We start from the raw sequence: 13,936 nt of genomic DNA, 5'->3' as shown, positions 1-13,936 counted from the left end.
ACCAAATCCGCGTTTCTCTTTTTATTTCCATCCCGCTCCAACTCACGCTCGCTTCTTCTTTTTGAGTTTCCTCTTTGGTTTCCAGAGTCAGTTTCCTTCTTCCTTCTCTGGCTCGTTACTTAATCCATGTCGTTTATTGTGCTTCCAAAAGACGCGTAAAATTGGACGGGGTTCAAGTTCATGATCATTGTTCATGCAAAAACTGGTTATTCCATTTTGACGGCGTTCTTCTGTTGAATAGGTACGGAGTGATTTTTCGTGGTTGCTTTTCACGTTCTTCCAAACCATCTTTTGCTCTGACTTTTCCTTGTTTCTCTCTTGGTTTGGCTTGCTGGATTGTTGTGCTTCGTGGAGGGGTTTGTTTGTTCCGGGGGAATTTTGGTTGCTCGCTCGTGTTCTTATTGTTTTTGTTGTGTTCGGAAAACAATAACTTTTTCGGGGCACGGTTGATGAGTCCGGGAATAGATAACTATCTGTTAAAACCTTTGCTGTAATAACTGCTATGTGATCATAAAACAGCAAATTTTGTATATCTCGCCACATAATTAAAACAAATTTTGTCACAGAAACTAATAAAACATGGTGTATGCCGGGATGCATATTAATTCATGGGTATTTCTTTAATCTTTTCTCTCTCTACGCATCTCTGGTAACTTCTCTTAATATTCATGGATGTATTCTGCGGAATTTCAGTGTCATAATCAGGGTGTCGACGTCATATTCTCTCGTTACGTCACACCTGTGATGCTGATACTTAAAGAGAGTATTAAATATTTTAACATAGAGAGGCATTTTTAAGGTACTCTTTCAATTTGTTGCGGTTCCATAAGGCACTTCCCTGTTCCCTTCATATTTTTGTCATGAGAAGTAGTTCCAACCATTTAACTTCAATACCCGAAATTAGCAGCACCTTATATGTTTGCATTTGCAACAAATAAACAGCCAATGTAAATTCTCTATACTTCTATTCTGTCCCTCCTAGACACAGAATAATAAATATAAAGAGAACTCAGATCGCACAATGTCTTGAATGTTCAATTCTGTTAGTTCTCGTTGGATGCAGTCCTGAATTAATTTTAAATAATGTCAATCTTGTGACAGTGGACGTCTCTAGCGCCAATCTTCTGCACGATGATTTCTTTGTTTACGTCAAGAGAGGTCAAGCAATGGCTCGTCAAACTACTTTAGTTATCATTGGTGTCACAGTTGGTGTGGCCTTTGGAATTTTTATTGCTTCCCTTGTATTTTTTGGGATAAGGTGGTATAAGAAGCATGCTCGTCTTACACATTCTGCAAAAGAGAGTAGTTTAACCACTCTTCCAATACGCACAAATGGATTAGGAACAAGCACTGACTTTAGTGCATCTCTTACAAGTTCCATATCCAATTCGATGTCAGAAAATCTGCAAAGAACCTCCAATTTCTCTTGGTGGAGTCATCAAAACAAAGATCGATTTTCTCCGACATCTAGCATTTCAAAGTACTCATACAAGTATGTATATCTCTCTCTCTCTTTTCCTATCCATTTCTTTCCATCAAAACTTTTTGTTATTGGATGGCTACTATCAGAGTGAAAAGCTTATTAATCATTGGTATTAAAATATGCTGATTGTTTGTGGTTTTGTGAAGGCGCTGCTGTCTCTTTAATTCTAACGAAGTTTTATTGTGTGATAGAGAATAATATGAAAAAAAAAAAAGAAAGAGTAGGAAAAGTAGGACTGGGAATTGCATATTAAATAACTTCTACGAAGACATGAACATTGGTAATGGTATATCTGATGCTTTACATGTCCAGAGAAATCCAAAAGGCCACACAGAATTTCACCACTATTTTGGGACAAGGATCATTTGGCACAGTTTATAAAGCTACAATGCCTACCGGAGAGGTGGTGGCTGTAAAGGTGCTTGACTCTAATTCTAAACAAGGGGAGAAAGAATTCCAAACAGAGGTGCGAGAAAAAAAATACTTTGATCTTGATGCTAGATTAAACATTATTGAAAAAGATTCTATAATTGCTGTTTCATTTCCTTGCCTTGTCCCTACCTTTTCTAATCGCTTGGTTTTCAAGAAATCATGGTTGATTTGATGGTTGTTGTTTGTTGTTTTGGCCTAAGTCAAAACTATAAATTTGAAGGAACTTTATGCATCATGATAATTTAAATTGGCCATAAGTAGCCTGTGTTTTGAAGAGGAACTTGTTCACATTAACTTAAAAAAAATTAGTCAAGTTATATAAATGTCAATCAGTACTAACTCTTATTTTGGTCATCATTCTTGAATGACCTAATCTAAGAAATTCTTGGAGTTTGTAAGCACATTGTTCAATGTGATTATTAGGATTGGCACATGATAGCCTACAAGGGCAATTAATTCCTTTATTTCATCAGAAAGAAGACATTATTATTTTGAAATGGCACCGGATGGCCATACTTCAACCTGGTTTTGTTATACTGAAGAAACTTGTTTGAGAAACTCTGACTATAACTTAAATCTTTCTTTAGTCAAGCTTGTTGAATTTTCTAATGTTACAGGTGCTTTTGCTGGGAAGGTTGCATCATCGGAATCTTGTGAATTTAGTAGGATATTGTGCAGATAAAGGACAGCGTATTCTGGTTTATGAGTTCATGAGCAATGGAAGTTTGTCAAACCTTTTATACAGTAAGTTGAAGATCTCTTGCACATCTAAAGAACTTCTATTGTTATGATAACTGTATATTGAGACTAACTTGATATTGCCATCAAATATAAGGGGAGATTTTTTTTCAGTGTTGGTCTTCCAAAGATACAACTTCTCATTTAGTTCCCCAATCAAATTGGTCCCTTTAATGAGCATTTGTAACTCTTTAGTGCACTAAAGTCAAGCTCTAAATCTCTTAACACAACTGATGTTAGGGTATTGACGATGAAGGCACCTGGCCAAGTTCATATCACTCATTATCAGCCACATGTGATTCTACTTTTTCTTGAGAAAGTGTTAACTTTGATTTAGGAAAAATGTTTTGGGGACTAAATTAAGAATAAGAGGCTTGATCTTTTGATGATCAAATTAAGAAAAAGTAATCTTTCAGAAAGTAAGAAACTAAGTTGAGGGACTTTATATTTGGAGGACCAAATTGAAAACAAAAGAATCTATCAGGAAATAAATAATCAATGTACTCTAGCGTTTGTTGATATATGATTATTATATGGGGAAAATGCAAGTGCACCTCTTCAATTTTAAGAATCAAAGATTAGTCTTCTAACCTGTCATCCTCCTGCATTTAAAACTGTCCCACCAACACAAGATGTCAGGTCACACCTTTCCTTAGCCACATGGCATGCCTCCATTGGTTTAAAAGTGAGCATGGGCAGTTAAAATATTAAAACAAAAAGGCATGGGTTGTGATGATATACCCCAACTTAGATCCTGACATTCACAAATGCTAGAGGATGAAAGCATAGGAGGGTAATTGATTGTTTTTAACGTTGAAGGGGGTGTATGAAAATGATCTTCATAGTTCAGGGGGTAATTTATATTTTTGCCTTGTTATTTTGTTTTGTCCCTGGCTGAGACATACAAGAGCATATGTGATGTAACACACACTCACACACACTTGCACGGTGCTGGACAGAGGGAAAGAGTAGAGAGAAATCAGAAATAAGGAAGAAGAAATGGGAAGATGAAGACAGAACAGTGGGGCAGCAAGGGGTAGAGGCAGAATGCAGAGGGAGAGAGAAAGCTATAAGATTTCACACATAATACTCATTCATTCATCAAAAGTGTTATTACAAGAGCAAAGCCTAATCTATTTAAACTAAACTTTCCTATCTATTAAGGAAACCTTGATAACTTGGCTAGATAAAGCTAAGGTTCAGATTTCCCTCTTTACAAAGGTATTAAAATAATGCAAAAGTAACTTACTTTTTCCTAGATAGGTTTCTTGCAAGCAACATACAATGATAATAAGCTACTAGCCTGGGTGTCTTCAAATATGTTGTTCTCATATTTCATCATTCTCCCTTGCTTGATGGAACTCTCCTCCGGAGAGTTAAAAAAAAAAGTTGATGTAACTCCACTAGAGCACGATGTAGGGAATTCCTCCCGGTAGCAACTTGATAGAAGAAGAGATATAGATGAAAAGAGAGACTGATTTCATTCATATCCTTCATTGCACCCTAAATACCCTATTTATAGAGAATATATCAAAATACCTAGACTACCCCTTTTATCCTTAATTCCCCCAATTACCCTTTTTATTTCCAATTCCCATATTCCCATGTATCAGTGTACTTCCCCTTAAAAGAGATCATTGTCCTCAAGGATTAGTACAAAGATGAAAAGTTAAAACCTATATCTAATATATGACTTCTTCTGGTGCCATCTCCTCTTGAGCGTCTACAAATAGCTCTGCTTTGTCTTCAACAATGAGGGAGAAGACCTACAAATCTCGGCAACGGTGTGCATTGTTGAATTTGTCATCACACTAATAACACAAGCCCTTACGCCTACGATCATCCATCTCACTCTTTGAAAGTTGTTTTGAGGGCCTAGAGGATGCCGAACTGGAGGTGCTAAAGGATGGGTTCTGTTTGAATTTGTTTGTTAATGGGCTTGTTGTGGATATGGGCTTATTAGCCGAGTCAATGGTGGACATAGGCTCAGTAATCTGGTCATTGGTAGATATAGGTTTAGTAAGCGTGTTACCCTTATAACCCGATTGGGAGAAGACTGGAGATCGAGAGATTGCAGAGGACATGAGCGCAATGGAGAAAGTAGAAGTCGTTGTCGCACTAGGGGCGTGTTTGTGAATCGCACGAATAGCTGCCATTTGCCTCTGGGCCAATTTCATTGTGCTTGCCAAGGAAGACGGTTGAAGGCTTAAAACACTCTGTTCCACATCAGTCTGCAAGCCTTCAATGTAGCAATTCATGGCTGCTGCCTTTAATAAGTTGACTTCTGTAAGCAACTCATCGAATTTCTCCTCATATTCTTCAACAGAGTCTTGCATCTGCAACTTCTTTATAGCAATCATGGGGTTTTCATCTTTTATATCCCCAAATTTAGTTTCCATTTCGCAAAAGTATTCCTCTTATGATATCTCGCCCAAACGCCTTTATTTAGTAAAGGCTAAGTGCTAACGCAGGGTATGTTTTTCCAAGTAGATGCTAAGAAGACGAATACACTGGTCAACAGGTGTCACATTCATGTCAAAAAATTGGCAGCAATGGTAGGCCCACCCTCAAAAGTCAGTGCCATCAAATTTGGGAAATGCGACTCTGCTACTCTTAGTAAGAACAGAGTATGATTTGGGTGGTGTGGGAAGGAGACCTTGGAAGGAACCGGACTGAGGCAGTGGTGTGAAAATGGGGGGAGGGGGTGCTGAGGCAAAAGGGATTGTTGGTCGAGATAAAGGGGTGGTGGTGGGATTGCTATTGGGGGCGGAGGGAAAGAAGTTGTAGGTCGAGGGAGAGCGACAGAGGGTGTTTGGGAAGGTTGCTGGGAGGGTTCACCAACTTGAAGTGGAGGGAAACGTAATGGTTGATTTGCTAGCATAGTAAGCTTATCAAAAATCTCCTTAATAAACTGAGACAAGGTAGTTTTAATCTCAGATATATTATTAGCGTGTTGGTCTAGAACTTGTTGAGTACTTTGAAGTAATGAGGATTGCATTTCCAAGCGATGTTCCAAGTCGTCAACGCATTCAGTCGAGGACCGCGTCTCCGGCGGAGACATGATCGGAGAGATGGCTTTGATACCTTGATAGAGGAAGAAGAGAGATATAGACGAAAAGAGAGACTGATTTCACTGACATCCTTCATTGCACCCTAAATACCCTATTTATAGATAATATATCAAAATACCCAGACTACCCCTTTTATCCGTAATTCCCCCAATTACCCTTTTTATTTCCAATTCCCATATTCCTATGTATCACAGCTAATCTAGATATCCTTTCCAACATACAAGATAGTAGAAGATGAGACTATGTGGAGAGTAAGCAATGTGATTATAGTGATTTGGAAAACCTTCCAATGAACAAGGTAGTTGTAGAGGCTGTTATCAAATGGGAAAGCAATATAATCTTTCATAACCACAACTTCTTTTCCAGCAAATGTTGTGGCACATGGATGATTGGAAGTAGGAATTTGACAAAGTTGAACACTCCTCTTGTCGAGATCCTTAACTTGATAAATCTCTAAGGCTTGCAATTCAAGATCTTTGGCCACCAATTTCTAACCTTGATTCAATTCAAGACTCATGCTTTCATATTTCATGGAGTTTTCCTTTAAATCAGCATCATTCTCTTGTTTCGTAATAACATTTGTGCTAGCCTCAATTATTGCCTTGACTTCTTCCATAACTAAGCTTCCAATTTTGAGACCACTAATGTTGTTAGTATCTTTTTTTTTGTGTAACTGACATAGGTGAAGCTTTTTGATGAGGATACTATTTTCTAATGCCACAAAAGAATCATGATCCCCTTTTGGTCTTTACAAAGTTTTTCCCACAGCACACTTATGTACACAAAAGAGCAAAATTAGATTTGGTACTTGGAATGTTGGGACATTAAATTGTAAATCTGTAGAGGTTGTAGGGGTTATGATTCAAAGGAAAATCAATATCCTTTGCTTGCAAGAAACAAAATGACGTGGAGAAGCTAAGGATATTCAAGGTTTCAAACTTTGGTATACAGAAAAGTAAGTGCACGCAATGGAGTAGGCATCATTATAGATAAGGAGTGAAAGAAGAACGTTGTAGAAGTTAGCAGAATTGGGGACAGAATTATTTCTTTAAAAATGATAATTGGACGTGAGACTGTTAATATTGTTAGCGCTTATGCGCCGCAAGTCGGGACAGAAGCCAGTCTTAAGGAATTATTTTGGGAGGATCTGGAGGGTTGATTCGACACATACCACAGAGTGAAAAGATTTTTATTGGAGGAGACTTTAATGGGCATGTCGGGAGGGAAGCTGGTCAGTATGCGAGGGTGCATGGTGGTTTTGGTTTTGGAGAGCTAAACAATGAAGGACAAACTCTTCTTGATTTCTCATTGGCGTATGATTTTAAGATTGCCAACACTTGTTTCAAGAAGAGAGATGAGCATCTCATCACTTACAAAAGTGGAGCCTCAAGGTCACAGATTGATTTTCTTTTGGTTAGGAACACAGATAGAAAACTTTGTAAAAATTGTAAGGTGATCCCCGGAGATGCTGTAACGACACAACATAGGGTCCTAGTCCTTGATGTGTGTATTATGAGTAAAATCCAAAAACGTCGACAAGTAGTAACACCAAGGATTAGGTGGTGGCAATTAAAGGTGAGAAGCAAGATATTTTCAAGCGAAATCTTTTGGATAAAGGAATTTGGGAATCTCAGGAAAGTGCTAACATCATATGGGAGGATATGGCTAAAAAGATACGGGAGTTGCAAAAGTAGTTTTGGGAGAATCGAAAGGTTCTGGTCCGAGAGATAAGGAGTCTTGGTGGTGGAATAATAGTGTACAGGACAAAATCAAGTATAAGAAGAATTGTTTTAAAGCCATACATTTGTGTAACAATGAGGAAAATTGGAGAAGTACCGTATGGCTAAGAAGGAAATAAGAGAGCTGTGGGTGAAGCTCGTTCTAAAGCTTTTGAAGAATTTTATAAGAACCTTGAGACGAAGGAAGGAGAGCAAAATATTTATAAGATTGCCAAGAGTAGGGAAAGAAAATCAAGAGATCTAGAACAGGTAAGGTGTATTAAGGATGAAGAGGGAAGATTTTAGTTACAGATGATGAAATTAAAAATAGATGGGAGACTTATTTTTCTAAACTTTTCAATGATGGAGAGGATTCATCTAGTAACTTGGAGGATTTAGTAACTGTTGAAGGAGAACAAAATTTGTCATTCTATCGAATAATACGTGATAAGGAGGTAAAGGAAGCTCTTAAGAAAATGGCAAATGGTAGAGCCAACGGACCTGATTGTATATCTATTGAAGCGAAGGGTGAGATGGTTAACTAAGTTATTTAATGTGATTTTACGGTCCAAGAAAATGCCTGATGAGTGGAGGAGAAGTACATTAATTCCTATTTATAAAAATAAAGGAGATATTCAGAATTGTACTAACTATAGAGGGATTAAACTCATGAGCCACACAATGAAATTGTGGGAGAAAGTAATTGAGCACAGGTTGAGATTGGAGACAAGTATTTCTGAGAATCAATTTGGTTTTATGCCAGGTAGATCAACTACAGAGGCGATTTATCTACTAAGGGATTAATGGAAAAGTATCGTTGTAAAGATAAAGATCTACACATGGTTTTTATTGATTTGGAAAAAGCTTATGACCGTATACCAAGAGAAGTGCTTTGGAAAGCGTTGGAAAAAAGGGAGTACGGATTGCTTATATTAAAGCCATACAAGATATGTATGAGGGGGTAAAAACTAGTATAAGAACGCCTAGTGGTCAAACAAAGGATTTTCCTATAAAGATTGGACTACATCAGGGATCATCTCTGAGTCCTTATTTGTTCAACTTGATTTTAAATGTTTTGACGGAACATATTCAAGAGGAAATCCCGAAATGTATGCTCTTCGCGGATGATATAGTTCTTATAGCAGAGACAAGAGAAGAGGTTAATTGCAAACTTGAGTTATGGAGGAGGACATTGGAGTCGAAAGGTTTTCGTCTGAGTAGAAGTAAGACGGAATATTTATATTGTAAATTTGGTAAAGGACTATTCGAAAATAATTTGGAAGTGAAATTGGGAGATCAAATTATACCTCAAGTGGAAAAGTTTAGATATTTGGGAGCCATTATTCAAAATGATGGCGAAATCAGTGGAGATATTTCACATAGAATTCAAGCTGGGTGGTTTAATTGGAGAAAAGCTAAAGGAGTTATTTGTGACCGTAAGGTGCCTAATAAACTTAAAGGAAAGTTTTATCGCACTGCTATCAGACCGGCAATGTTATATAGTAGTGAATGCTGGGCTCTAACGGGACAGCAAGAGCATAAAGTTGGAGTAGCAGAGATGAGAATGTTACGATGGATGTGCGGACATACACGTAAAGATAAAATTCGAAATGAGCATATACGCGAAAAAGTGAGGGTGGCACCTATTGAGGAAAAAATGGTAGAAAATCGGTTGAGATGGTTTGGGCATGTACAAAGAAGACCAAGGGAGGCACCAGTGAGAAGAGTGGAACATATAACTTTGAGTCCGATTAAGAGAGGTAGAGGAAGGCCTAAGAGAACACTCTTGGAAGTTGTTGAACGTGATCTCTTAATTAATAATATTCCTAAAAGCTTGATAAATGATAGAGCACAATGGCGTCTTGCAATCCATGTAGCCGACCCCACCTAGTGGGATAAAGGCTTGTTGTTGTTGTTGTAACTTATGTACACACTAAAAGCTCCTAAATTTTTCATCAACCTTACTCCATTATTTCTTGAACTCTTGATTTTTTTTCTTTCCCTATCTTCCTTACCAGCCTTACGAGATTCCTCAAGGGCAACTATTAGTGATTCAAGACATAATAAACACAAACTAAACTCTCACAAATGATTTATTCCACATATGATAGGTCTGAACAGGAGGAACCATGCAAAAAAAAAAAAAACAACAAAAAAACAATGAACTAACGGGTTTTGAGATGGTCATTGGCTTACGAACAGGCTTTAAAAGCCTAAAAGTTGTACTTTTACCCCAATAATGCTTTGAATGATGATTTGGGACCCTCAAGTTGCTCAAAACTGTAGAAAACTCTTTGAAAGCATCCAAAATGCAAAAAAAATTCAGATTCTAGGAACTATGCACGTCAGCGCATGAAGTCACGTGCAAGGACTGTCGCTGGCGCGTGAATTCCACACATAAAACACTCCACTGGCACGTGGAGGCGCGTGCGACGGAGAAAGGAGGTGATACTTTGAGTTCTGATTGGATTCCTGCTCTTGAACATGATGGTCAGGGTGGTTTAGCGATTGACATTGGGAAGTGGGGGTTTTTGGGTAGGCAGCGTGGAATAGGGTCTGCGAGGTTTTCAAGTGAGTTTTATGTGATTTTCAGGTGACGGAAATGACCAAAGAACGTAGGAACACAAGCTTTGATACCATACTGATGTAACACACACTTACACATACTTGCATGGTGCTGACAGAGGGAAAGGGTAGAGAGAAATTAGAAATAAGGAGGAAGAAATGAGGAAGATGAAGACAGAACAGTGGGGGAGCAAGGGGGAGAGGCAGAACGCAGAGGGAGAGAGAAAGCTATAAGATTTCACACATAATGCTCATTCATTCATTCATCAAGTGTTATTACAAGAGCAAAGCCTAATCTATTTAAACTAAACTTTCCTATCTATTAAGGAAACCTTGATAACTTGGCTGATAAAGCTAAGGTTCAGATTTCCCTCTTTAAAAGGTATTAAAATAATGCAAAAGTAACTTACTTTTTCCTAGATAGGTTTCTTGCAAGCAACATACAATGATAATAAGCTACTAGCCTGGATTTCTTCAAATATGTTGATCTCATATTTCATCAATATGCTTTTATTATTTTTTTATATCTTCTTTCTTTTGTATCCTAGGTGAAGAAAAGGCTTTGAGTTGGAATGAAAGGCTTCAAATTGTTATTGATATTTCACACGGAATTGAATATCTTCATGAAGGAGTATGTTTTTTTTTAAAAAAAAGATATATATTTCTTGTACGTTATGTGAGAATACATTTGTTTAATATCAATATGCATGGAACAGGCAGTCCCACCTGTTATACATCGTGATTTGAAGTCTGCCAATATATTGTTAGATCATTCAATGAGAGCTAAGGTAAGCTTTCTTTCGTGTGATTTGATATGTTAGATTTCCAATGTGGTTTCTAAAATTTGCATATGATATTCTATCCTTCCATGTTATTGTGATTCAATAAATCTAGTAATTTTCATTAATAAAAGAAGAATTTCAAGGGCATTTGTTTAAGAGATTTTATAGTGATTTTTTTTTTGGTTATTTGCTTAGTAAAAAGAATTTAACATTGAAGTTATCAAATGCATTGACGATTATCTTCATATACATCACACCTAGCCTACATTCCTTTCTCGGTTTCCCCAAGGTTGGAAGATCTATGTTTTGCATATGGGGGTTAGTACTGGATTGCTGGTTATATTATCTTCGGTGAATTTATGTATAACTTACTTTTGTTGTTCCTGTTCCCACAAAAGCAATTTGAGCGGCTGGTATCTTGCCTATCCTGTGTAAACAGTTGAGTTGAGTAGACGCAAAGTACATCTCTAGCCACATCAGAAGTCTAAAGAGAAGACTGGACTTTTCGATTTTGATAGTCTTAAAAAGACCGGAGGGGGGGGGGTGGGGACCCTTCTCATTCATTTCCCGCACTTCACCTTTTCAAAATCTTCTATATCATACCCCACCGGTTCTTATAGGTCAGGTGTAAATTATAGAGGTGACTTGTGATCTCTAACTTTAAGTTGTTTTGGTTAATGTGAAACGCCATCAAATTATTGACAAGCAGAAATTTTTTAGTAATGTATAGATGATAAATATATATATGTATATAAATATAATTATTTATATATTTGTTTAATAGTATCGATTGGCCCTGTTGCCTAACATTTGTTGGCCACTGCTCTCTTTCCCTCCTCTGCCCCTTGTGTATTTCCTCTTCAATTTTTATCGCTAGGAGGCAAATTCCTGCTTAATAACACAGAAGATTTTGCCAGACTTATTCTTACCCCATTCATAAGAAAGTTTTTTTTTTTTTTCTTTTTTTGGGAGTTTATACTTATCTTGTCCACCCCAAGCAGTTTGCTTTATATATATTCTTTTCTCGTAGGCTCATGTGATATGACTTTCTAACATGTCATAGTTGCTCATTCTTGTGATAACTTCAACGTAACAATCAGGGAAAAAAAAATTATTGTGACTGTGGATGCTAGCGTTTTAGTTTGAATCATCTATGATTATATATCTAAACTATTTTCCAAATTGTGATTGTGTAGGTTGCTGATTTTGGCTGTCAAAGGAAGTGATCTTTGATGGCCGGAATTCAGGCCTTAAAGGTACATACGGCTACATGGACCCAGCATACATTTCCACAAACAAGTTCACAATGAAGAGTGACATCTACAGTTTTGGTATAATCATTTTTGAGCTCATTACAGCCATCCACCCGCATCAAAATTTGATGGAATATATAACCTTGTAAGAATTTCTTTCTTTTTTTTTCTTTATGCCATGGAAATCCTTGATACTCGCATTGTAATCCATCCTCCTAGATCTCCTTTGGGTTTCTTCTAATTGGCTCATCTCTTTCTGTAAGGCTGCTATGGATCATGATGGCGTGGATGAGATACTTGACAAACAACTTGTAGGAAAATGCAACCCTGAAGAAGTAAGGCAGCTTGCTAAAATTTCATATAAATGTTTGCACAAATCTCCTAGGAAACGCCCCTCCATTGGTGAGGTTTCACAGGGCATATTGAGAATAAAAGAAGGCACCTTGTGAAAGAAGATACCTTGTCATTTGCAGGCAGTAACTTTTCCAGAGCTTTGAGTCGAATAGAGGATCAACAAGTTGAATTAAATAGGTTAGCTACCATGAACCACAGAGAAACTGGGTGAACACAATTGCTTTTACTTGGAGTGGAATCTCTTTCTGTACTCGTTTGGAAACAACTGAGATGTACAGGAGATTGATGAAACAACTACGAAATTTTGAAGCTACTGTCTCAGTTTTCTGCAAATGTTGTTCTTTGCTGACAGTTTCATTCACGAAGGGCGCATTCCGTGTTTGATTCTTGATAGTTCTGGACCTCTGGTGCAGGAGAGCAGAGAACCAAGCACGTTATTTTCACAGGATAATTGATGATGATTATATCAGTTTTTAAAATTCTTTGAAGTAAACCATCATCTGCCTTCCATGCTGACAAAAATCTACGTCTTTGGAGGAAAATAGGATTACGGAGAGGGCCACCGAGCAACGCAGGAATGTAGTAAAATGAAACACCAAACCCCCCCCCCCAAAAAAAAGTGTGTAAATGTGAGAGAGAGAGAGAGAGAGAGAGAGGACAATTCAGACGAAAGAAAACGGCATTTTTCCTTCACTTGTTCATTTAAACAGGATAGAACCTGTCCCTTCGGGGACATCAATTTTGGAAACAAGACGGAACCCAAGGTAAATGCACATTGCTATAACGTTCTTTTGTATGGCCCAGGCCCAGTGAAATCATGAGTTTTTATTTTTGGACCTGACATCTGAGTTGATTAACTTGCTTGTATCCTGCGAGTAGTAATAGCAGCACTCAACGGGGATGGACCTGCGTACAGGTCTTCGGTGCCAGTGCCTCACATGGAAAATTCCATTTTGCTTATTTTTATTTATACAATGTATATAATATAGGTGATCTCCATGCTCCCTCAATTTTTTATTGTTAGAGAAATTATCACTTTTGATTTATATTTTTTTATAAGTAAAATTACCCATTGATAAACATTTATTGCATATTTTTTAAATCACCCCTCGTAATTTACATTAACGACAAACAATTAATGTATACTTATGTTGATTAATATAGGGCATTTCAGTTTACTTTTTTATTTTTAAAATAATTATTATAATTAATTGACTTTTTTAGACTGTGAGATATAGGGCCTGTTTGGAAACTTGTTTTGAAAATAGTTTTCTGTTTTCAGAATTAGAACAAAAAAATTTGTTTGATAATATATTTTTAAAATGTGTTTTTGAAAATAAAAAATAAAATATTGTTTTGGAGAACAAACAAATGAAAATAACTTTTAAGTGTTTTAAGATTATTGTTCTGGAAAACAAGAGAAAATGAGAAAAATACCTGTTTTTATTTTTTATTTTTTTTATTTTCAAAAACAATGTTATAACTAATCAATTTAACATAATAAATAAAAATAACTTCAAATAGTCCTGTAGTATTTTCT

At 36.9% G+C, this 13,936-nt stretch overlaps 1 protein-coding gene and 1 long non-coding RNA gene across 2 annotated transcripts; both read left to right on the top strand.

Annotated features, from left to right (window-relative positions):
- LOC129297874 (calcium/calmodulin-regulated receptor-like kinase 2) lies at nt 1–12,191 on the top strand. Its single transcript, XM_054936216.1, is given in 8 exon segments — nt 1–241; nt 1,102–1,492; nt 1,796–1,949; nt 2,533–2,659; nt 10,556–10,638; nt 10,724–10,795; nt 11,986–11,998; nt 12,001–12,191. Coding segments are annotated over 7 exon segments (966 nt in total). The 5' UTR covers nt 1–241; nt 1,102–1,166.
- A 114-nt stretch (nt 12,192–12,305) lies between these two features.
- On the top strand, nt 12,306–12,729 carry LOC129297877 (uncharacterized). The gene is made up of 2 exons (XR_008590269.1): nt 12,306–12,377; nt 12,516–12,729. It is a non-coding gene; the product is annotated as an uncharacterized LOC129297877 (long non-coding RNA).
- Nucleotides 12,730–13,936: the final 1,207 nt, after the last annotated feature.

The sequence above is a fragment of the Prosopis cineraria genome, unplaced genomic scaffold (assembly GCF_029017545.1).
Source record: "Prosopis cineraria cultivar Desert tree isolate PC_DT_omini unplaced genomic scaffold, ASM2901754v1 PC640, whole genome shotgun sequence".
NCBI classification, from domain to species: domain Eukaryota; kingdom Viridiplantae; phylum Streptophyta; class Magnoliopsida; order Fabales; family Fabaceae; genus Prosopis; species Prosopis cineraria.
Note: the sequence above shows the minus strand (reverse complement) of the source record. Positions and strands in the feature narration are given on the sequence as shown.